Below are 22,165 nucleotides of genomic sequence, written 5' to 3'. Positions count from 1 at the left end.
TTGGGGGTCTTTGTGCCCCACAGTCCAGGGCAAGTACCCTGGGAACTGGGGAGGAGCCTGGGGGACATTCTGCCCCACAGAGGTGCCCACTGGGAGCTCAGTATGGAGCTTTGAATGCCCCCTAGGTGTTACAAAGGGCATCAGGTGATCCCCTTGAGGGGTCCTCGAGGCAACTGGGACCACGCAGCGCTGGGGGTACAGTGAGGACACACACCTGGAGGTCAGTATAGGCATGGGGCAAGGTGCCCCGGGTGATCCAGCGCCGCGCGCCCGGCTGGTAGGCATGGATCAAGTGGGTGTCCCGGTACGTCTCATGGCTGTACCCTCCAAGTACAAGCAGCTCCCCTCCCAGCACAGCTGCACCTCCCACTACATGGGCATGGGGCAAGGGCGTGAGGAGGACCCAGATATCTAGCTTGGGGCTGTAGACTTCAAAGGCCAGCTGGTCCCTGTAGCCAGTCTGCCCATCCCGCTGGCACAGCCCCCCAGCCACATAGAGCTGCCCCCCTGCCTCCTCCATGATGTGGCCTGCTCGCTGGCCGTTCATTGGGGCCAGGAGTGTGGCTGGGGCACCCGGGATGTAGCGCAGAAGTGCTGACTGGCACTGGTATGCCTCATCACACCCCCCTGACACATAGAGGGCACCGTCCAGGGCACACGCTGCATGTCCACACAGAGCCACTGGCAGGGACTGGCACCTCCTGGGTGAGAAGAGAGGGAGGGGTGAAGAGCAGGTAAAGCAGGGCTACCCCATGGTGACTGCTGGCAATGCTAGCCATGGATCCACTGAGTACTCAGCATGTGACATCCAGCGAGCCCCAGGCGAACCCCCAGTGGGCAGTATTGACCAACACCCAATGGATCACCCAAGAAACATAACTGCAAGACATTTAAATGATTCCTCTCATTGGTGGGGCCAACAGACCCGCACGAATACAACTGCCCAACTCATCCACTATCCAACAGGCATCACTGACCAACCATGACTCCTTTACTGGGGTGTCAGAGACACAAAGAGCACTCAATGGGCACCAAGGACCAATGCCAGGAGCTGCTAGGGCAGGGGAAAGCAGGTGTCCAAGCAGAGAGGTCTCACCTCCAGGTGTCAGCAGCCACATTATAACATTCCACAGAGTCCGTGCAGTAGAGATCACCCGAGCTGCCCCCCAGGGCATAGATGGAGCCCTCAAGTGCCACAGCAGCAAAGTAGCTTCGCCCACAGGTCATGCTGGCCAGGCGCTCCCAGGAATTGTCCATGGGCTGATACCTGGAATTGAGAGGGAAAGGGAGCAAGAGGCTAACTGCTGTCCACAGAGACATGAGATGATGTCAGCACTGCTGAGAGCAACAACCCACCCACAGGCAGCCAACCTTACAATGCCCTGAGTTTCCACCATCCCCTTGCACAGGAACATCTCCTTCTTGGAAGCACCAATGCCATAATGCCCTGAGACCACACGGCAGCTCCAGGAGGAGCCCTCCCTGCCTGGTCCCCTACAAACCCTGCAGGGGCAGAGATGTCCCAGGCCAGCAGACAACCGGAGTGTCTCCGAGCCACATGTGGAGCCCCGAGGCAGCAATCACTCTTCCAACACTTCCTCCAACCCCACACAGCCCTCACCTGTAGACACTGGCCAAGGTGTCATGGACCCCGTAGTAGCGCTTTCCACCCAGGACGTAGAGGGTGTTGCCTACCACAGCCACAGCATGGCGGAAGCGTGGACCATCAGGAAAGTGCCCCAGTGCCCTCCACTCCACGTGCTTCACCAGCCCCACAGCGCTGAGGTAGCGGTGGGCAAACCAGAGGTTCCTGCTGGGTTTCCGGGCTGCCATGTTTGGCGTCAGTTTGTCTCCACCACAAACCACCAGCACCTCTTGCAAGGAGCGCACCCGGCACGGCAGCTGGGCCATGGGGGCCAAACTCGCTACCACCAGCTGGCGGAGGAGCCCTGGGTCCGCAACCCCTGCGGTCACTGATGGGATCTTCTTCAGCTCCTGCCCAGACATGAGCGCGAAGCGAACACACGACAGAACTTCCTTGGTTAGGTCCTCTTGGCCATCTCCATTGGCCATCAGCCACCGGGATGCCGCTTCCAAAGCCTCCAGTTCGTGGAGGATGTTGAGAGCATCAGAGCGGAGGAGGCGGATCAGAAGGTGAGCAGGAAGATCCAGGAAGGCTGGAGTGGCCATTACGGTAGGGAAGGTGGCCAAGACGTAGTCCTCCGCCGCGCGGCTCACCTGGGCCAGACCGTAAGCCACAGCAAAGGCCAGCACATCCAGGCCAGTTTCTGGGGTCAGGCCATGGGTGAAAACATCGAGGCAGAGGGTGAGGAGCCCCCAGGCCTGGTAGCGTAGGGAGGTCTCGGCTGCCTCCAGGACAGTGGGCCACGGCCCGGACACGGCCCCCGTGTAGGCAAAGGAGAGGAGGAGATGCAGCTCTGCTGGGGACAGTCCCGTGGTCAGCGGAGCAGAGGGGTCGTGGGTCGCCTCCCGCATGGGGCAAGTGAAGAGAGCACGGAAAAAGTCGCAGGAGCAGCTCAGGGCCAGCCGCTGAACTAGGGGAAAGGAGGAAAAAGGGGAGGGGCTGGAGGGGGACTCGGTGCCTAAGTGACCCTCAGACTTCAGGTGTCCCCCACTGATCCCCTCCCTCCATCCCCATGGCCAAAGGGCACCTCCTGCTCCACCCCCCCCCCATGGAGGCAGGCACTGCCCTCCGCTTTCCCCTCAGGGGACCCAGCCCCTCTCCCCCCAAGGGACCCTCCCACCCTCAGCTCACCTGGGATGACCTCATCCCCTGCCTGCAGCTGGAGGTCACAGCCCAGGCCGCTGGCGTGGAGCTGCTCCATGGCTCTTAGTGTCTCCCACTGCTCCTCCAGGGCCTCAGGACCCCCTTCCTGGTGGTCGCTCTCCAGCCGTGGTACGCAGGCAGCCACCACCCGTGGGGCCCCCAGAACACGGGCGGACTCTTCCACCTCCTTCTCCCTGCCGTAGGGCACGGTTCCCTCATAGGCAAAGGCCAAGAGGGCCCGCCAGCCCCACAGCGTGGCCCCTGGTGGCAGGGGGACATGAGATGGGGGTCCCCGGCGCAGCTCTCGGCTCCTGTCCTCCAGGAAACATAGGAAGAAGGAGCTGACGGAGGCTAAGACCACAGCATGGGCCATGTCACCCTCCGGGCCCACGGCCACATCCACCAGCTGTCCCGCGGTGCGGAGGTCATTGGCCATGGCCAGGAAGTGTCTGGCGTGAGCCCCATCCCGCAGGTGCCACTGGGCTGGGGCTGGCCCCTCTGTGACCCACATCTTGCCTGTGGGAACACGTGGAGCAAGGTCAGGGTGCCATCCCCACACCCAGGTTGCCCTGGGTGAGCACACGGGGCTGCTGTTGGCACTGCCCCATGGTGAAAGACACTGTGTAGGGGCAACGCCAAAGGCTTGAGACCACCACGCTCTGCCACAGCCCCACAGTTGAATTTCTTGATGCCTCTTGCCAGAATAAATAAGACCTGTGGGCTTTCCCCATCCGAGAGAGTCGGATGCCCCCCACCCACCTCAGCACTCAACCCTCTGCTGCACAGCACGGGGTGAACCCATCGTCCCACAGCCCGAAAAGCCACAGCCCCACAGCCGAGCGTCCCAAATCATCCCCCCCCCCCAAACCGCAGCTCCACCACCGCCAGCACCACCGCCGCCAGCCCTGCTCCCCGCGGAGCCGTCACTCCATCCACACACCACAAACCCCACGCGGTGCCGTGCCATCCCGCGCCGTGCGCAGTCCCCGCCGTGCACGTCCCGCTGCGCGCCCCATCCCCCCACCGCCGTGCGGGGCAGGGGAGCACCCCGCGGCCGTGCACGGTGTCATGTGTCCCCCGCGTGTCCTGCACCGCCGTGCTGCGGCCGCGCGCTCATCCCACCTTACCGCGGCTCCGCGTCTCTCCTGTGACCCCCCAGGAATGCGTGCGGGTAATTATAGCGCAGCGCGGACACGTGGCCGCGGCCGGAGCTGGGACGGGCCCGGAGGGAGGGCCGTGGCCCCCGAGCCCGGGCCGGGGCGGTCACAGCAGGGTTCCCTGAGGACGGCGGTGGGAGGGCACCGCTGGCATTTTTTCCCCTCAGGCAGAGGGACGCAGGCAGTGCCACAACCCCGCTCTGCTGCGCTCTGCTCTTCCACAGCGCGTATTTCCCCATCGATATGCACTCATGTCCCCGAACTTCCTGTCCCTGCACCCTCACGTGCCCACATCTGCTCAAATTTTGCATCTCCAAAAGCTGCGGTTTCCCAACCCCTCTGGGTCCACTTTCTGCTGATCTACCCCACACACAAGATCTCTTTTCTCTTCTTTCTACCCAAGGCACAATTTCCCTTTCTGTAACTCGTGCTTTTCACTTTCTGTGTTCACTCTGCAGCCAAATACCCACCAACTTCTGAAAACGTCCCATCCCATCACCACTTCACGTCCCCTCATCCAGGATGAACTGCATTGCACTCTCAGCCTCTCTCCACATCTCCTTTCTGCATCACAGCCCAATACTATGTCCATGGCAACATGCAGTGACAACCCATTTGACAGTGTTTTTATTACACGTCTCGTTACATACAGCACTCAAGATCCAGCTTGCAGGGTGGAAGGGAACATTCAGAGCTTGGGAGGCCCCGCCAGCCTCCAGCCTTCCTTATTACCAATCTTCATTAATGCAGCAGTAGCTCCAAGGCCCAAACACGCAACGGTTCCGGTCATGTAACTGTGAGCTGGAAAGAAACAAACAACAGAAATGATCAATTAGGCACAAAGTGGGCCAGGACAGACTCTCCAGGTTCCCTGACCAGCAGTACCATTGGTTGTCAACAGAAAGCAGAGGAGTGCATTTTCTCTCATGCCTTCTGCCCACAGTCTGGAATACAACCATCCATAACCCACTGCCCCACGTCCTTATATAGAGAAACCCTAATTGCTTTCCTCAATGACTACAACAATCACTGCTTCAAACTCTCAGCTCAGCTACCAAGGAAAGCAAAACCCAATTTTACCACAATTGGAACTTAAAAATATAATCTCTGTCCTTTACTGCTGAGTCTGCAAACGCCCACAGAAAGCAGAGCTGCTTCAGTATCTGCAGGACATAACCTAGCCCAGGAATGACAGCTGAAAGACACAGCCTGACCCTCAGATTGCAAGAGGAATTCACAAAACAGATGACCAGATCGTATTTTCCATGTATAATAAATCACATTTGCTGCCAAGATGACACAGATTTCCACAACAACATTTTTAATATCCTGTGATTTCCAATTATCGCCAGCGTTATAACGGGCAGTGCTGGGTCAGCTCTGTTCTCGTGCTGTAAATCTCCTCCACGTCAGCTCTGGTCTCCCTCTGCAGCACTGTTTATTTGAGCAGAACTGCACAGCGAAGCGTCAGCAAAACGGGCGCGACACGGAATTCACACACACACACACGAGGAGATCACAACTGCCAAGTGAGGCCGACACTGAGGTGCTGCTGTTTTCCCTAGGAAAGCTTTCTGAAAACAGAGTGGGCTCACTTCATTGCCCACTCCAGGCACCACTCCCATTTACCTCTGGCTCCTACGACAGCTCCTGTGGCACAGCCTCCAATGAAATAGTCCAAGGGGCTCTCGGGTTCCTCACGCACCTGAGCACTGAGGCAGGTGGTCAGCCCAAACACGGCGCCCAGCGTGGCTGTGAACAGAAGGCAAAGGAACTGAGCAAAACCTCTTCAGGCAAAGCTGTCCACGAGCAGCTCCTCTGGAAAGAAAGAAAACGAAGCGCAACCGTCTGCTTTTGGTTACCTGGGGACGGTGAAGAGGAGCAGGCTCTTTTTGGTACTGTAAGTGTACCCCGTAAGCTGAGTTAGAGCAGTGCAACACGACGTGTTCCTGTTCACCAAATTACACATCTGCATTCCACTGATGCAACTGCAAACCTTGGCTAACAGCTGTGCCAAGCAAACACACAGGCTGCTTTGGTTTACCATATGGATTTCTGATGAGGGACGTGACACGGGCACCAGCTCCAATTCATCCTTCTTGGGAACAGCAACCAAAAAACATCCAGAATGAAGTCAGTACGGTAACAGATAAACCACAAGTCTGTGCTACAAAGCCCTGCAGTTTTCCAACACAAAATGTGATTATACTGAACCTAACAAAATCAGCTACTAAGAGCACTCAGGAAACAAAGCCCACGAATCACAGCCCATCAGCTCTCTGCTTTCTCCACTCTGGACCAAGGACTCTGCAGGAAAAAGCCCTCAGGGCTTCAGCTGCTCAGGATCAGCCTTCCCAGCACACAGTTATCCTCAGTCATGACCCCGCAGGAGGACTCAGCATGCCGGTCTGGGATTACAAGATACACCCAAGCAACAATTGGTGCATGATCTGGGCTGTCATAATGAGCTCTTCTGGCTCAAATCACTACTGAAGAGCTGCACATGCAGCTGCAGATGTGCATCACACACAGAGCAGAGCTGCTGGGGGACAGACAGAGGCAGCACGGGAAATAGAACAGACTGAAAACTGAGATGAGTTTCATGAAAACCAAGTGTGCCACAGGCTGTGGGCTTCACCTTGTGGGCATGCACCTGCAGCTGGAACAGCCCTCAGGTTGCTGCTTCATCCTCCAGCATGCCCCCTCCCTTTCAGGCTACAATAAAACAACTACACTGCTTCTTCTCAGCAAGAAGACAACAGTGAATGAGGAGGAGAAATTCTCTTTCTGCTGTCAAAAACATTGTCTGTGCTCTTCAAAACGTCATTTATTAAGCGTGATGCCTAACTTATGTGGAGAAGCAGGGAACACCTGCTTCCATTCCCCTTCTGTCCAGGAACTGTGCACATATATATGTACAAAGGTACATGTAAGTGCTGAAAACACACATCTTCTCCTCCAGGCTGCACAGAAAGCATTCTTTAAGCTTTAAATACAGAACATGGTTCACGTTCCCATCCTGGTTCTGCAGAACTCAGCACGGGACACTCCTCCTGCCCGGGCCGGGGCTCAGCAGCGTTACTCCAACAGCAGAAACCACTGCGCAGTGCTCGAGGGACACTCAGACACACGAGCAGCGCCGTTATATGTGAACAGCCGCCGAAGGGGATGAACTGCAGTGCACAGCCACAGCCACTGCCACACCGACACAACCACAGCCCGCGGGCAGTGCCGGGAGGAGGGGGAGGGCTTTAAGTGAGAGGAGGGGAGACCAGGCCGGGCGTGGGGTGCTCTTCATCCAGAGGGTGTAGGGGCACCGAGCTGGAGGGCGGGAGGGGGGCAGCGGCCCACGCGTGGGGCCGGGGGCTGCGAGGCCCCTTCCGAGCCGGCCGCTTACCCATGGTCACGGTGTCCGAGGCCGCCATCTGCAACGCCGCGAGCGGGGAGCCGGGCCGGAGCAGGATGATGCGGTACGCCGTGCCGAGCAGGCCTGCAAGCAGGGGGGGCCGTCAGCGGGAGCGGGGCCGTGCGGGAGCTCCCCCCCACCCCCCGCCGCCGTCCCCCGGCCCTCACCGGCCCTCACCGGCGGCGGCGCCCACGCGCGTGGTCAGCCAGGTGCGCTGCGGGCACTGCTCGCCCTCGGGGCCGTCCCAGTACCCCGCCATGGCGCCGCAAGGGCACGGCCGCGCTCTCGCGAGATCGAAGCGCGCTTCTCGCGAGAGGATCGGGGCGAGCCTCTCGCGAGATGATCAAGGCGGACCTCTCGCGAGATCAAAACGTGCTTCTCGCGATATCAGAGCCCCCGTACGGCGCTGTTCTGGACGCGGCGATTCCCCCGCACAGCATCCCCGCACCGCAGCGCCCCGCACCGCCGGCATGGCGTGCAGGCAGCGATTGGAAGAAGTAATCGCACAAAATGCGGGGAGAGCGGCATGGTGCTGGTTCGGGCTGGTTTGTGCAGCGAGGGTCCTCGGTGCAAGGAGCAGTGCGTTCATTCCGCACAAGGCAGCGGGGGGTGCTGGTGCTGGAGCTTTCCGTTTCAGCTTCTCCCGGTGCACAGCCAGCCCTGTTCTCCCTCCGCCTCACGCGGGGCCGCAGCAGGCGTTGCACACACCAGGTGCCGGGGCTCTGCGCTCGCATTTCACGGGCACTGCTCCGGAAATTGCTCGGTATGGCATAACAAGCAGTGCACGTTCACCAGATGGGGAGCAGCTCGAGGTCGGACAGGAGTCACTGTGATGGTGGAAAAGAGGGGACAGAAGTGGGCGTACGACCACCCTAAGTGCTACTGTGCATGCCCAGGGGGGCACTGTTAATGAGTTATTAGTAAATAATATGTATGGCAGTGTACTGTGTATGTGTGTCTTTCTGGTTTGAATGGGGCACCTGAACTCGGAGAGCACGCTCTTGATTTGTCACCTGGTACATATGGTGAGGAATAAAGGATTGCCGCTGACACCACGTTGGAGTTCAAGAGCTTTCTTCACAGATTTCAGATGACACAACAGTGCCCAAAGCCACCCAAGGTTGGTCTGTGCTTGGCCCAGCTGTGATCAGGAGGTCACAGCAGAAACCTCCCCACATTCCTTCCAACCTCAGTCCCACACAGAGCCCTGTGGCTGTGCCACACACACAGTGCCTTCATTTTCCTTCTCTTCATCAGGGCCACATTTTGAGGCTTGTACCAGGACCTAGCCAGAGCCAGGGGTGGACTCTGATCCCGTGGAATGACACTGGTGGGAATGTGAAGATGGGAATCTCCTCATCCACACTGAAGAACACCACCCGGCCTGCTTCATAATCCAGAGCAACCCGGACCCGTGTGGGAGTGTGGACATCAGCAAGGAGCGTGCGCTGCGGAGATGTGAGCGCCTGGAATTGCCCTGCCCACTGCCCCACGGCCCAGATACCCTCCTCTGGGCCGAACTCAATCTCCCCTTTCCTCCTCACATCTTCTCGAGAGACCCCCACGGTCCACCCCCCTCCATCCAGCACCACCTCCACCTCCCAGCAGTGCCTCCCTGCCACGAAGCCCTGGCGGCCCAGCACGCAGCGCCAGGGATCGAAGCGCTCGGGGCAGCTGGGGACGTCCTGGCGTCGGTCCGTGCGCTTCACGCTCTTGCCATCATCAGCCAGCACCAGGTCACAGTGGGCAGTGTCCGGGTCCAGAATCACCTCCGCTGTGGGGCAGAGGGAGGCACACATCAGGGAGAGCTTTCCTGCTGAGGAAGAAGGGGAAGGGTGCAGGAGTGGGAAGATGCGCAAAGCAATGGTGTGAGGAATAGAAAGTGAAGTGCAGGGAGCCCAGAGCAGAGAGGAGGAGGAACACTGGCAAAGCTCCAGGCTGAGCAAGTCCCCACACTGATTGCTGGGGCCTGGATGTGCCTTGGAGTGGGGCATGCACCAAGCAGGGCCCTGAGTGCAGCTCTGCAAAGTGTGAGCATCCCTGCATTGCTGCAGGGGGAGCAGCGGGAAAGGAGAGTAAAGCAAAGAGGGCTCAGCCCCTAAAGGCAGAACTTCAATTACCATCTTCAATCGGCGCTGCATATCTTCTCCATACTTGAAAAAACATTAGAAAACAAACACAGATGAGAGAGAACTCAAACGCACACGTGGTGCAAGGTTGGCTGAGATAACAACAGGCCACATAGCTGCACATGTCCCGAGTTGTTGGAGCGTTTGTGAAAGTCACCTCGTGGTGTGTGACTTCCAAACTTTGGTGTCTGCTTATGAGAAGTGCCCCAACCTGTTCTCATAGTCACAATCCCATTGTTGAGCCTGACTCACTTACACACCTAGCATCTGTTTGTGCCTTCTTTGCAACAGAAAGCTTGGTTTGGTTTGGTTTGGTTTGGTTTGGTTTGGTTTGGTTTGGTTTGGTTTGGTTTGGTTGGGTTGGGTTTGGTTTGGTTTGGTTTGGTTTTTTTTTTTTGTATAGAATACAGGGAGTAACTTCAAACATAAAGGATGGCAGTGCTTCTGAAATTAGCTCAGAATCCATCACCTCTTCCTTCCCCAGCAGCAAACCCAAACCAGGGTGTAAATGCAATACTCAGAGGGGAATACAGCCCAACTGAAACGTCTCCCACATGGGAAGAAGAACGGTACTCACCAAGTTCCTCGGCTTGTTTCTCTGCAAAACAATGAATGAGCACAGATGGGTGTGGGACACCACCAGGAACATCAGCCCCCCCACTGCACAGAACAAGCCTCACCAATTTTGGCATCACGGTCTCCTAAGCAGCAAAGAGAAAGACCCCCAGTTTGTGATGGATCTGCTGCACTGGGGGCAGCTGGAGGGCGGCAGGGAGAGCTGCTGGGGGATTCTAGCAGGGAGGATGGGGAGTGGGACTTACCCAGTGCTGCAGCTTGTGTTGCTGCAAAGAGAACCAGAGGAACAAGTTAGCATCACAGCAACACAGAATGTGTGACCCCAACCTCCCCCCTGTCCCGCTGGGGATTGCTCTTTGCAGAGCAAAGCTCTGTCAGTATACACCATGCTTGCGCTCTTTGCTTTGCCATGAGCTTTCTTAAAATTACAGCATCATTTCACAATTTCCTTAACTTCCTGTGGCTGCTACGTACCCATTTGCCTCCACCACCCCACCCTTATCATAATGCCCCACCAAAGCAATCAGAGGCAGTTCTCCAGTTTTCCCATTCACGGCGAAGTGAAGCTTACCCATTTTTTTCTCATACTTTCCTATGAATAAAAACAGAAAGAAACAACAATGGTTAAAAAAACCACACTGGTTAACTACAGCCACAGCTCCGGCCCTGCACAAGGCAGTCCAAAATGAGTCCAGAGCCCCAAAGACCCCCCAGGCCCCAAGCACTGGGTCAGACAGGAGCAGCAGCCCCAGCCCAGGACAGTACCTTTAATTTTCAACAGATAAACAGCAACGATGGAGAGAGTGACCACCACTACCAGGACCACACTCAGGGCAATCTTCCATGGTCTGGCATTTTGGAAAAAGGGATCTGAAAAATAACCCCCCCCACAGGGCTTCAGTTACCCTGCAAGCAGCAACAGAACACAGATCTAAGGCTGTTGATGTAGTCTGCCTAGACTTCAGCAAAGCCTTTGACACAGTCTCACACAGTATTCTCCTAGAGAAACTGGCAGCCCTTGGCCTGGACAGGTGTACCCTCCTTTGGGTAAGGAACTGGCTGGAGGGCCGTGCCCAGCAGGGTATGGTTAATGGAGTTAAGTCCAGCTGGTGTCCCGTTACAAGTGGTGTTCCCCAGGGGTTGGTTCTGGGGCCCATCTTGTTTAATGTCTTTATTGATGACCTGGATTAGGGGATTGAGTGTACCCTCAGTAAGTTTGCAGATGACACCAAGTTGGGAGGATGTGTCAAACTGCCTGAGGGTAGGGAGGCCCTTCAGAGGGATCTGGATAGGCTGAACAGCTGGGCTGAGCAAAATGGGATGAGGTTCAATAAGACCAAGTGCCGGGTCCTGCACTTTGGCCACAATAACCCCATGCAATGCTATAGGCTTGGGGCAGAATGGCTTGAAGAATGGAGAGAGGAAAAGGACCTGGGGGTGTTGGTTGATGCTCGGCTCAACATGAGCCAGCAGTGTGCCCAGGTGGCCAAGAAGGCCAACGGCATTCTGGCCTGTATTAGAAATAGTGCAGCCAGCAGGAGCAGGGAGGTGATCATCCCCCTGTACTCAGCTCTGGTACGGCCGCACCTCGAGTACTGTGTTCAGTTTTGGGCCCCTCACTACAAGAAGGACATTGAGGCCCTGGAGCGTGTTCAGAGAAGGACAGCAGCGCTGTGTGGGGTCTGCAGCACAGGGCTATGAGGAGCGGCTGAGGGAGCTGGGATTGTTTGGGGTGGAGAAGAGGAGGCTCAGGGGAGAGCTCATCACAGCCTACAGCTTCCTCAAGGGAGGCTGCGGTGAGGAGGGGTCGGCCTCTTCTCCCAGCTAATTAATGACAGCATGAGAGGCAACGGCCACAAGCTGCACCAGGGAAGATTTAGATTGGATCTGAGGAAAAACTTCTCTGAAAGAGCGGTCGGACGCTGGAACGGCTCTGCCCAGGGAAGGGGTGCAGTCATCATCCCTAGAGCTGCTCAAGGAGCACCTGGACGAGGTGCAGTGGGATATGACGGAGCAGCTCAGCGGGTAGGGATGGTGGCAGGAGGATGGTTGGGCTGTACGATCTTGTAAGTCCTTTCCAACCTCGTGTTTCTGTTCCCATGTTTCTATGTTTTCTATGTTTCTATGTCCATTCCAGGGAAACACAGCCCGTGCCCGCAGCACCGTGCTCCGCTTACCCGCGACGGAGAACGCAGACTCCTTGTCCTGGCTGTGCAGCGCAGCCTTCACCACGCAGGACAGCTCCTGGCTCGCACCGCCGGATAGCACGAGGATGCTCTCTGCTGTGTAGAGGCCGCCCTCATCCTGGGTGACGTGCTCAGAGAGAGAGGGCAACCATCGCCCGTGGGGGTCCCGCCACAGCAGCCGGGGCTGAGGGAACCAGCCGGCTGAGCGGCATGCCACGCGGATGCCGCCGTCCTGGTAGTGCTGCAGCGCAATGAGCGGGGCCGAGCCGCTGGCTGCGGGAAACGCGGCCATGGGTTATCATGGGGGGGGCCATGCTGGGGCGCGGGGTTGGGGGATAACCAGCCCGTGGATGGGCTTTTAGGTCTTTCCAGCACATGCTGTTCTGTGATGGATGTGTGTTTCTGTGCACAGACAGCCCGCCGAGGTTTTGTCCTGTCATCTGCCCCAGAGGGTGCTATAAAATAATCCTCAAGTCTGGATGTTAAAATATAAAAGCATGAACCCAAGCATATTTTACTTGATTGCCCTCTGCCTATTTTCTTCCTACACCCATTTTTATATTAAGAAAACAATGTCAAGACCATTTCTTGTAGGCAGCCCATCTCATGGGCCCCATGTGGCTGTGCAGTGACAATTACACCTCTCTGAGATAACAATTGGTGAGCACAGTCACAGCATCACAGGATCACAGGATGGCATATGCTGGAAGGGACCACCACGATTCCCCAAAACAGCACCTGCAGTCACTGCTTGGGTGAGAAGAGAGGTGGGGAAGGAGAGAGGGATGAAGGGTGGGTGAGAAGAGCGGGATGAAGGATGTGGGATGAAAGATGTGTGAGAAGAATGGGATGAAGGATGGGAGAGAATCACAGGGTGAAGGATGGGTAAGGAAAATGGGATAAAGTATAGGTGAGGAGAGTGGGATGAAGGATGGGAGAAAAAACGGCTTGAAGAATGAGTGAAAAGAGAATGAAAGGTGGTAGAGGACAATGGGGTGAAGGATGGGTAAAGTGAGTGAGATGATGTATGGATAAGAAGAATGGGATGAAGAATGGATGAGAAGATTGAGATGAAGAAGGGGTAAGAAAAGTGGGATGAAGGATGGGTTAAGAAAAATGGGATGAAGGGTGGGAGAGATGAGTGGGATGAAGGATGAATAAAGAGATTGGGATCAAGTTTTAGAGGGAAGAATGGGGTGAAGGATGGGTGAGGAAAGTGTGAGGAAGGGTGGGAGAGAAGAGCAGGATGAAGAGTGGGAGAGAAGAACGAAATGAAGAATGGGTAAGGAAAATGGGATGAAGGATGGGTGAGAAAAATGGTGTCATGATGTTATCCGTGACAGGGACACAATGAAAAAGGAGGGAGAGAGGGAAGGAGGAAAACAAACAAGTGCACCGTCCGTGGCCATGCAGCTGCCCGAGCACAGCTCGGGAAAGGGGGGAAGGGAGAAGGGTATGGAGATAACAGATGGGTCTAGGACAAAAACAAGAACAAAAACAACGGCAATGATTTGAAGAGGAACGGTAACTTACTAAATCTAACAAAATTGAACAAACTGGGAAGAGAGAGGTAACCAGGGTATGAGAACCTGCAGGGAAGCACATGTGCTTTATCTCCGTGGCGGCTGAGACAAAGCACACCAGCAAGAGTGGCTGGGGTCTGCTCCGGAGCTTCCCCATCCCCACCCCCAGCCCTGTCCACTCCCCACCAGAGCAAGAACACCTTAACTCCCATCACGATGTTTTGATGTGGAATACCGGCAGCAAAACCACAAAACCACAACAAAGGAATAAAGGGTGGAATAGAAGAACAGGATGACAAATGTGTAAGGAGAGTGGGATGAAGTGTGGGAGAGAAGAGTCCAGAGGGACTGTAAAGAGCCCCACAGTGAAGACAGGGACACAGACTACAGACCTGTCACCTTCAGCTCCACCACGGCCTCGTCGTACTCCGGGTCACTGCGAACGAAGCAGGTGTAACGCCCTTTGTCAGACAGCTGGACACGGAAGATTCTCAAGTTCACGCTGCCATTGGCGAGGCCATCTTTCAGCATCTCCGTGCGCCCTTGGTATTGAATCTCCTGGTCCCCATAGTGGTCCTGGCCATCCCTGTAGCGATGCACGAAGGGTGTGAATTGGTCCCGAAACCAGGTCACCTCCATGTCCTGCACGCTGTGCTCTGGGGACAGGCGGCACGGCAGCACCACGTCCTGCCCCACAGCCACAACCACGGGGCCGGGGGGGCCCTGCACACTGAATGAGGCTGGGAGGAAAGCAAGAAATCACTGTGAGTGGGCTGAAACCCCGTGCTGTGCCACCACATCGACACAGCAACCACAGCCCCGGGGCCGTACCTGACTGCAGCTCACGAACGTGGAAAACGGAACTGTAAATGACAAAAGTCAGCAGAGGACAGCGGAGGTGGCAGCCAAAAAACATCCTCTTCCTGGAGCCCACCCTGGGGATGGAGAAGGGGAAGTGAGGGGAGAGCAGAGGGGTGAGAAGAAAAGCAGAATGGCAGAACCTTACGGGGAGTGATGTACTTTTAAAGGGATTATTTTGCTGATTGCAGTGCATTTTTTATAATACCCAGTCTAAGGCTGAACTGGATTTTACATCACCAGCACGAATTTGCCACTTTTCCATTGTGTTAAAGGAAAAGTTGTAATTTGTCCTTATTTGGCAGAAATCTCAAACTTTTTATGGCAGATGGGTGCTTTGTGTCCAAAGCAGCACACACCGAGCAGTTGTTTGAATCTGGAATTCGTGCTGCTCTTATCCAGCCCTAAATTAGGCCTTAAATCTGAAAGTGGGCAGGATGGCAACGAGAAACCCAACAGAGTCCCCACGGCAGTGGGTCTGAGCTCCTGACCCAGTCCCAGTGGGGGTGCTCACAGAGATGATCCCCACTTTGGGATGGGGGTAGAGGGAGCACAATAACTGCAGCCAAACCAACCCCCCAGCCCCAAGCTTACCACCCGTGCAGTCCTGGCTCTGCCAGCAAGAGGTGGAGAAAAGGGAGCAGGAAATGCAACTATTTCCTTCTGAACTATCTCAGCTCAAAAATGAAAGTAACTGAGGGTTTGGGCACAGTTAGTCAGAGGTTTTTATCTGGACGTGTTGTTGGGTTACAGGAAGGGTGGGAGTGCTGGGGGCTCGTGCAGAGGCAGGACACAGAGCACATAGAGGAATAAACCTGGCCCACATCAGGGAACGGAGCTAGGGGCTCAAAATAAAAGTGTCTGTGCTGATAGGGCGTGCATCACTTCAAGGAGTCTGGCTGCTGCAGCTCACAGGAATGGAGGGGGCAGTGAAGCATGTGAGCAGGGGAGGCACATGCAGGGGAAGAGGGTGGGAAGGACAAACCCTGTGGGAGAAATTCCCTGTGAGATGGGCTGAGCTGGGGTGAGGCCATCACTCCTGGGCACATGAAAAGGTGTCTGGAGAAGGGGGGGGGGGGCACAAAGACTGGTACGCACCGTCTCCCATTACCAGTTGAGCAATTGAAGCAACACGTGCCCTGACAACATCTCCCCCACGACCCATTGGCAGCACAACACGGCGGGGCAAAGAGCCAGACCTCCTCCCCTGCGGCACTGCACAGCCTGGGCACCTGGTATGGATGGTGTCCCCAGGTGACACCCCACCGGAGCCGGGGTGAGCGAGGGCAGGGGACTCAGCAGGGCTCGGAGCTCGGCAGGGCACAGAGGGCTCTTATCACCAGCCTGCAGCTGAACGAGGGGAGGGGAGATGTGGGGGTTCCCACGATGCATCTCTGCAAACAGCGTGGGGACACTGCGGGAACGCTCCTGCCTAGCCGTGATCCGCTGAGGTGCGGAGAGTGGAGGGCGAAGTGTTAATCCCATCTGAACCCTTCTTTCCTGCTGTCAGCCTGCAGTGAGTGCTGGCTGCGCCAGGATGCTGTGAGCTCTCCAGCATTCCCTCAGCTTCTGGAAAAGAGGGTTCCCTTGATCATTTTCTCATGGTCTCTGTGTCACGCAGTTTCCAGTTTCAGCAGGGAACATGTCTCTCTTCCTGCTGATGTTCTGCAGAAATGCTCGTGTCCGAGATGGAGGGAGAAGAGGTGGAGTCCCTGGACAGTGAAGTGGAGGAGAGGAGTGCAAGAGGTGAGTTTTTAGGGGAAACTGTCCTGTCTGGGAGAAAAGTGCATCCTGCTTCTGCTGTGGAAGAGACAGAAAGGGCCACAGCTCTTGGGGACTGTGACTGTCATAGGGTTGAGACTTGGTGCCCCCCCACCCCCAGCTAGATTCCCCTGGCTTATCTTATACCCACCAGCAGCACCAGGCACCTGAGCTGCCATCCTTGTCTCCTGCCATTGCCCGCAGAGAGAAAGAGGAATTTGAGACTATGGGCGATTGATTCTGGGCTGAGTCATGGTCTGTGCTGTCTGTGCCCTGGTGTGCCTGCTGCTCTCCTGCAGCACTAGGGAAACCCACGCTCAGGTCCCCATGTCTGCACAGCAGGTGCAGCTGCATCCTCCAGGAAAGGAAATTCCTCTTGGCCAGAGATCACACGGGAACCCCTGGAGAGGGCAGGACCATGGCAGCATGAGCCTGGGGCAGCCCAGCACAGGGAGGTCCTCACCCCATGTCTGAGATCTCTGGACAAGGGGAAGGAAATTGCCCCATCCCTTCTCTTGCTGAGTGGGCGCAGCCCTGACACAACGCATGGTTGCCCATCCTGAGCAGCTTCTCCTCTGTCCCCAGCTGATGTCACCCTGGACCCAAACACTGCCAACCCCTTCCTCCTCCTGGCTGACGACAGGCGAGATGTGAGGCGTGGGGATGTGTGGGCATCGCTGCCCGAGGGTCCTGAGCGCTTCGACACGGAGCCGTGCGTGTTGGCCAACTGTGGCTTCTCATCAGGACAGCACTGCTGGGAGGTGGAAGTGGCCGACGGTGGTGACTGGTGGGCAGTGGGGGTGGCCCAGCACTCTGTCAGGAGGAAGGGGATCCTCAGTTTTGCCCCCCAGGAGGGGATCTGGGCAGTGGGGCAGTGGTTCGGGCAGTACTACGCTTTCACCTGTCCTGACTGGACAACCCTGAGCCTCACCCAGCTGCCCAGGGCCATCCGGATCTCCTTGGACTTTGAGGGTGGGCAGGTGGCATTTGCTGATGCTGAAAGCAGAGCCCAGATCTTTGCCTTCTGCCTGGGTTCGTGTCCTGGAGAGATGCTGTACCCGTGGCTCTGGGTGGGGAAGGACTCGTGGCTGAAGTTGTGCCCCTGACGTGGAGGGAGCATAGGGGACAAGGGCAGAACTGAAAAGGACACTGCTGGCTTGGCTCTCACTGCTGGGCACTGGGAGGGCTGCACATCCCTGCTGGTTGGTCATTCCTCACATGGCCCCTCCGACTGCTGATCAGGAGAACTGGAAGGTCTTGGAGATGGATGCCACACAGAAGATCCTCCATCCCCCTCCACCCCACAGCACTGCGAGGGGACCCCGAGACTGAGGGGTGACACTGAGCCAGGGCTGCACACTGGCCCTGTGCAAGGCTGTGAGAAATGCAGCAGATCCAAAGGCCGTGAAGGCTGCTGAGTGCCACCTCTGGCTTTTTTTTTATTTTTCCAGATAAGCTCAGTGATGAAATAAAAAAATATATATAAAAACGGAGCTGGGTGCTGGAGCTCATGATAGCACTTATCTTGTGCATGCATCTGAAGCTTCTCTCTGCCTCATTTCCAGCTCTCACTGGCACGTGCATTGAGCACATCTTCCTCCCTATTTCTTGCAGCACAGCACTGGGAAAAGCTGTAGGGATGGGCAAGGAAGGTGAGGCAGAAACCAGAGTGTCCATAGGCCAGATCATTCCCATGGACTTGCCATGCTTGGATGTCCTTCCTCCCTCTGTCTTGGTCTCCATTTCATCCTTCAGCACAGTCTTTCAGCTGCTCAAACACACACAGGGCACTGAAACAACACAATTCAGCCACTCCTGGGAATACATCTGCAGCAATTTGCTCGGGGCAATCCTACCACTGAAGCTGATCTATTGCAGCTCCACTACCAGAAGCAGCCAAGGCAGAGATGCATCAGAGAGTTAAACTTTCTTCGCAGAATCTGCTGCTGAGATCCAAGAAAACCAATGAATATCAGGAAGGGATTTTTAAAGATGCACACATACCCCGTCCCACTGCAGCAGCTGTTTTGTTTCTTTCCCTTCTTTGCCTGCCAGGAAATACGGACATGAGCAGTGCATCCCCAGTGTGTGAGCAATCTGCCTTTTTTTTTGCTGGGCAGGAATCTTTGCAACTCCAAAGCAATATTACAATAAAAGGGAGAAAGAAGCACATACTTGCTCAGAACATCACCAGTGTCCTAAACGGGAGATAAAGAGAAGCAACTCAGTGCTGTTTATCTTCTACACATTCTTCAAGTCTGGATATGAGGAAAATGTTTTCTGGCAGTGGGGCAGTGCACAGGCTGCACAGAGAGCTGCTGGTGCCCCATCCCTGGGGCTCTGAGCACCTGTGGGTGTCCCTGTGTACTACAGGGTCCTGAAGGGTCACTCACAATTCAAACCATACTATGATAAAAGAAATTCCTATGGAGTGCAGTGCCAAAAATTGGAGCAATTTTAAATGCTCATTGCAGTCACTGTCACTGCCATGGTCTGGGAGCACCCACAGGGGCAGGAAATCGTAATGTGGGGATGCAAACAGAGTAAGAGACTGCTGTGACCCTCAGGGAAAGATGATACATGTGACAGGAGGGCAGGATGCAGGGAAATGAGAAAGGGCAGGAACAGGGAGGCAGTGGCAAGGAGAAGAGGGAAGGGGGAAGGGGGAAGGGGGAAGGGGGAAGGGGGAAGGGGGAAGGGGGAAGGGGGAAGGGAAGGGAAGGGAAAAGGGAAGGGAAAAGAGAAGGGAAAAGGGAAGGGAAAAGGGAAGGGAAAAGGGAAGGGAAAAGGGAAGGGAAAAGGGAAGGGAAAAGGGAAGGGAAAAGGGAAGGGAAAAGGGAAGGGAAAAGGGAAGGGAAAAGGGAAGGGAAAAGGGAAGGGGAAAGGGAAGGGGAAAGGGAAGGGGAAAGGGAAGGGGAAAGGGAAGGGAAAAGGGAAGGGAAAAGGGAAGGGAAAAGGGAAGGGAAAAGGGAAAAGGGAAAAGGGAAAAGGGAAAAGGAAAAGGAAAAGGAAAAGGAAAAGGAAAAGGAAAAGGAAAAGGAAAAGGAAAAGGAAAAGGAAAAGGAAAAGGAAAAGGAAAAGGAAAAGGGAAGGGAAAAGGAAAAGGGAAGGGAAAAGGAAGGGGAAAAGGAAGGGAAAAGGAAGGGGAAAGGGAAATGGGAAAGAGGCAATGGGAAAGTGAAGGAGAAAGGGAAAGGGAATAGGAAACAGGAAAAGGGAAAGGGAATAGGAAACAGGAAAGGGGAAAGGGGAAAGCGGAAAAGAAATCAAATAAAATGTTGACAGTTTATGCTGCAGGTTTACTTCCTTGCAGGGAGCACAGCATTTTGCAAAGAGCAGACTGGAAAGCCTGGAGGCAGGCACATAGGAAATGACACTTGCAAACAACGTATTGCAAAGCTCTGAATGGATAAAGGCAAATAATTGCACGTAACGAAGGCTGTGCACAGACCCCACACGTGCCTAGACGTTATGAAACAGCATCTTTTTGCCCACAACCTTTTGTCTGTAGTTATTAATTAGAGTCAGGGAAACAAATTCAATGATTAATTGACCTCTGCTTAAAACAATAAGGCCACTTCATAAGCAAAACACAGTGCAATCTTCTGCATCTGTGTCTGTTTTTGTGAGGTCTTTGCTAACAAAGCTCTTAGGCACACCAGCGATTTTGGGACTATAAAATGAGGGGGGATGTTTCTCGGGTATGCATGCTGTTTAGAATCATAAACCGAGTGTTTAAAGAGGCCTTTGCCAAATGTTGACATGTTTCTTTATTGAACTCATGGCTGCAGGGCCGGGAGGGGCGGGGGCTGCAGCTCTGGGGCCTTTTGCTTTCAGTACTGCAGTGATTGAGGGGGCTGGGAGGGAACCGGGGTGGCAGGGACACTCTGAGAGCTCCAGGACCCCAAGGGCCCCCAGACCTCCTGACAACCTCTGGACCCCACTCTGAAAGCTTCTGGAGTCCCCCAGCAGCTTTGAGAACCCTGACAGATTCTGGACCTCCCCCCCAAACAGCTTCTGGACCTCCCTGACATCTCCAAGACTCCAAAACCCACAACAGCTCTGGAACCCTGACAGCTTCCAAGACCCCTGGGACTCACAAGAATCGTGAACGATCCTGTAGAAAAGCACATTTTCATTCTAGCCACAGCTATTTAGAATGGATCTACAGTAAGAATTTTCTACTTGTTTCACCAGGTAAATATTTCTTTCTGAGACCACAGAATCCCACAACTATAGGGTACGGAAGGGACCTCTGGAGACCACCTAGTCCAAGCCCCTGCTAAAGCAGGTTCCCAGAGGAGGCTGCACAGGAAAACATCCAGGTGGAGTTCAGGTATCTCCAGAAAAGGGGGACTCCACCACCTCTCTGGGCAGCCTGTGCCAGTGTCTGTCAACCTCAAAGTAAAATCACACACCCCAAAGTTATTGTCCCCAGACCCTTTACTGGCACCTACCCTAGAATGAGCACCTTCAAGAGCAGCCCCTATTGCATTGGGTTGAGGGACACAACCCCAAGTTCCCTTCCCTCCCCCTTCTCATCTTCTGCTTTTCTTCCCTCAGCAGCTGCAGAGGGAAAGCTCATGGCCCAGAGAGTAGGAGCTGGATGAATTCCAATTCCAAGTGCCCAGACAGATTGACATGGGGATGGGTCCTGAGCAACCTGCCCAGCCAGCAGCTCAGCTGGGGAGGGGGGTTAGTCTGTCTCTGCTCTCAGGGGTTCACATTTTCTCACATTGCTCTCACTCTCCACTTTGCTCTTCAATCTCAGCTGCAGAAGCAGAAACTTGACCACAGAATATCGACCCTCTCCCAAATGTACATCATCTCCCACCCTCCCCCAGCTTTAATTGCATTCCCTCTTTCCGCTTTTCACCATTCACCCTCTTTCTTCCTGCATCTGCTGGGCCAACCTCAACTGCAGCCTGCTGTGTGCCACTGTGCCCTGCTTTGCCTGGGGGAGCTGTGATGGAAGTGACAGCCCGTGCCCCTTCATCCCCACCAGTAACAGCACCACAGCCCATGTTTGTCTCACTTTTATTTACACAATTGCACAGCCCGTTTCCCCCACGACACCGCGTCAGACACTGCTTTCCCACATCCATGAGCTGAACATCTCCTCTGGGAAAGAGGAGAAGACTCAAAGAGTCACTGTTGGGTTTCACCGGGGCACATGCAACAACTCTGATAATTGGCAACCACTATAAAGACAACGAAGAGGAGTGTGGGGCCACAGCCAAGCAGCAGCACAGGGCCCCATCCGCCCCAACCGGGGACCTCTGGCTTTCCCAGCCGTGTGTTTGGACCATCAGTGGCTTTCCTTGCTGACACACTGCCTCCTTCAAGTCCTCACCGTGGGAACACGGTATGGGAGTGCTCATCCCTATGCACTGCCAGAACAGGACCATGCGCCTGGGAGGCAGCCAGGCTGCACTGCATCCCCAGGTCGTGGTCGGTCGGGAGGGGCTGAGTGGAGGTACCCAGGACAAGGCACAGCGTGGTGGTGTGGCACCCACAGCTGAGGGAAGGGGCTGGGAGGGAGGCAGCACCCGGGGGAGGTGGATCTGTGGCACCCAGGGGAGGGCTGAGCCCTCCTGAGGGAGCAGAAGCAGTGCTGCACGGCCCCACTGCAAACCTGCACAGAGGGAGAGGCAGCAGGCAGGAATGGAGGGAGCAGGAAGGAGACCATTGTGCTGCCAGCAGACTGCCAGGACCTGCACACTACGGGCAGGGGATGCTGCACAGTGATGCATGGATCGCCCCAGGACGGGAGAGAAATGG

The 22,165-nt window shown here is 55.5% G+C and overlaps 4 protein-coding genes across 13 annotated transcripts; 1 reads left to right on the top strand and 3 right to left on the bottom strand.

Annotated features, from left to right (window-relative positions):
* KLHL33 (kelch like family member 33) lies at nucleotides 1-3,759 on the bottom strand. The gene is made up of 5 exons (XM_065747372.1): nucleotides 3,729-3,759; nucleotides 2,777-3,304; nucleotides 1,622-2,555; nucleotides 1,097-1,267; nucleotides 1-701 (listed from the first exon to the last, which is right to left on the bottom strand). Exons 2-5 carry the CDS (start codon nucleotides 3,297-3,299, stop codon nucleotides 122-124), a joined length of 2,208 nt encoding a protein of 735 aa, XP_065603444.1. The 5' UTR covers nucleotides 3,300-3,304; nucleotides 3,729-3,759; the 3' UTR covers nucleotides 1-121.
* A 795-nt stretch (nucleotides 3,760-4,554) lies between these two features.
* NDUFA11 (NADH:ubiquinone oxidoreductase subunit A11) lies at nucleotides 4,555-7,643 on the bottom strand. The gene is made up of 4 exons (XM_065747406.1): nucleotides 7,529-7,643; nucleotides 7,343-7,435; nucleotides 5,575-5,697; nucleotides 4,555-4,746 (listed from the first exon to the last, which is right to left on the bottom strand). Exons 1-4 carry the CDS (start codon nucleotides 7,608-7,610, stop codon nucleotides 4,634-4,636), a joined length of 411 nt encoding a protein of 136 aa, XP_065603478.1. The 5' UTR covers nucleotides 7,611-7,643; the 3' UTR covers nucleotides 4,555-4,633.
* Nucleotides 7,644-8,408: 765 nt separating this feature from the next.
* Nucleotides 8,409-15,291, bottom strand: LOC136055591 (butyrophilin subfamily 1 member A1-like). 6 transcript variants are annotated; one of them, XM_065747413.1, is made up of 11 exons: nucleotides 15,218-15,291; nucleotides 14,597-14,700; nucleotides 14,158-14,505; nucleotides 12,234-12,515; nucleotides 10,822-10,926; nucleotides 10,628-10,648; nucleotides 10,302-10,322; nucleotides 10,161-10,181; nucleotides 10,058-10,078; nucleotides 9,472-9,504; nucleotides 8,409-9,167 (listed from the first exon to the last, which is right to left on the bottom strand). In XM_065747413.1, the coding sequence occupies exons 2-11, from the start codon at nucleotides 14,679-14,681 to the stop codon at nucleotides 8,605-8,607; spliced, it is 1,500 nt and encodes a 499-aa protein (XP_065603485.1). In that variant the 5' UTR covers nucleotides 14,682-14,700; nucleotides 15,218-15,291; the 3' UTR covers nucleotides 8,409-8,604. The 6 variants fall into 6 exon arrangements, with proteins under 6 accessions (XP_065603485.1, XP_065603489.1, XP_065603487.1 ...); XM_065747417.1 differs by having other exon boundaries at nucleotides 8,409-9,125; XM_065747415.1 differs by lacking the exon at nucleotides 9,472-9,504.
* A 738-nt stretch (nucleotides 15,292-16,029) lies between these two features.
* On the top strand, nucleotides 16,030-17,992 carry LOC136055582 (thaicobrin-like). Of its 5 annotated transcripts, none has more exons than XM_065747402.1 (3): nucleotides 16,030-16,074; nucleotides 16,245-16,369; nucleotides 16,952-17,992. In XM_065747402.1, exons 2-3 carry the CDS (start codon nucleotides 16,297-16,299, stop codon nucleotides 17,488-17,490), a joined length of 612 nt encoding a protein of 203 aa, XP_065603474.1. In that variant the 5' UTR covers nucleotides 16,030-16,074; nucleotides 16,245-16,296; the 3' UTR covers nucleotides 17,491-17,992. The 5 variants fall into 5 exon arrangements, with proteins under 5 accessions (XP_065603474.1, XP_065603473.1, XP_065603472.1 ...); XM_065747401.1 differs by having other exon boundaries at nucleotides 16,036-16,139; nucleotides 16,258-16,369; XM_065747400.1 differs by having other exon boundaries at nucleotides 16,036-16,139.
* Nucleotides 17,993-22,165: the final 4,173 nt, after the last annotated feature.

This window comes from Cyrtonyx montezumae, unplaced genomic scaffold (assembly GCF_038088225.1).
Source record: "Cyrtonyx montezumae isolate F1298 unplaced genomic scaffold, pur_monq_1.0 scaffold_44, whole genome shotgun sequence".
Taxonomy (NCBI): Eukaryota; Metazoa; Chordata; class Aves; order Galliformes; family Odontophoridae; genus Cyrtonyx; species Cyrtonyx montezumae.
This window is presented reverse-complemented; position numbering and strand designations above follow the sequence as displayed.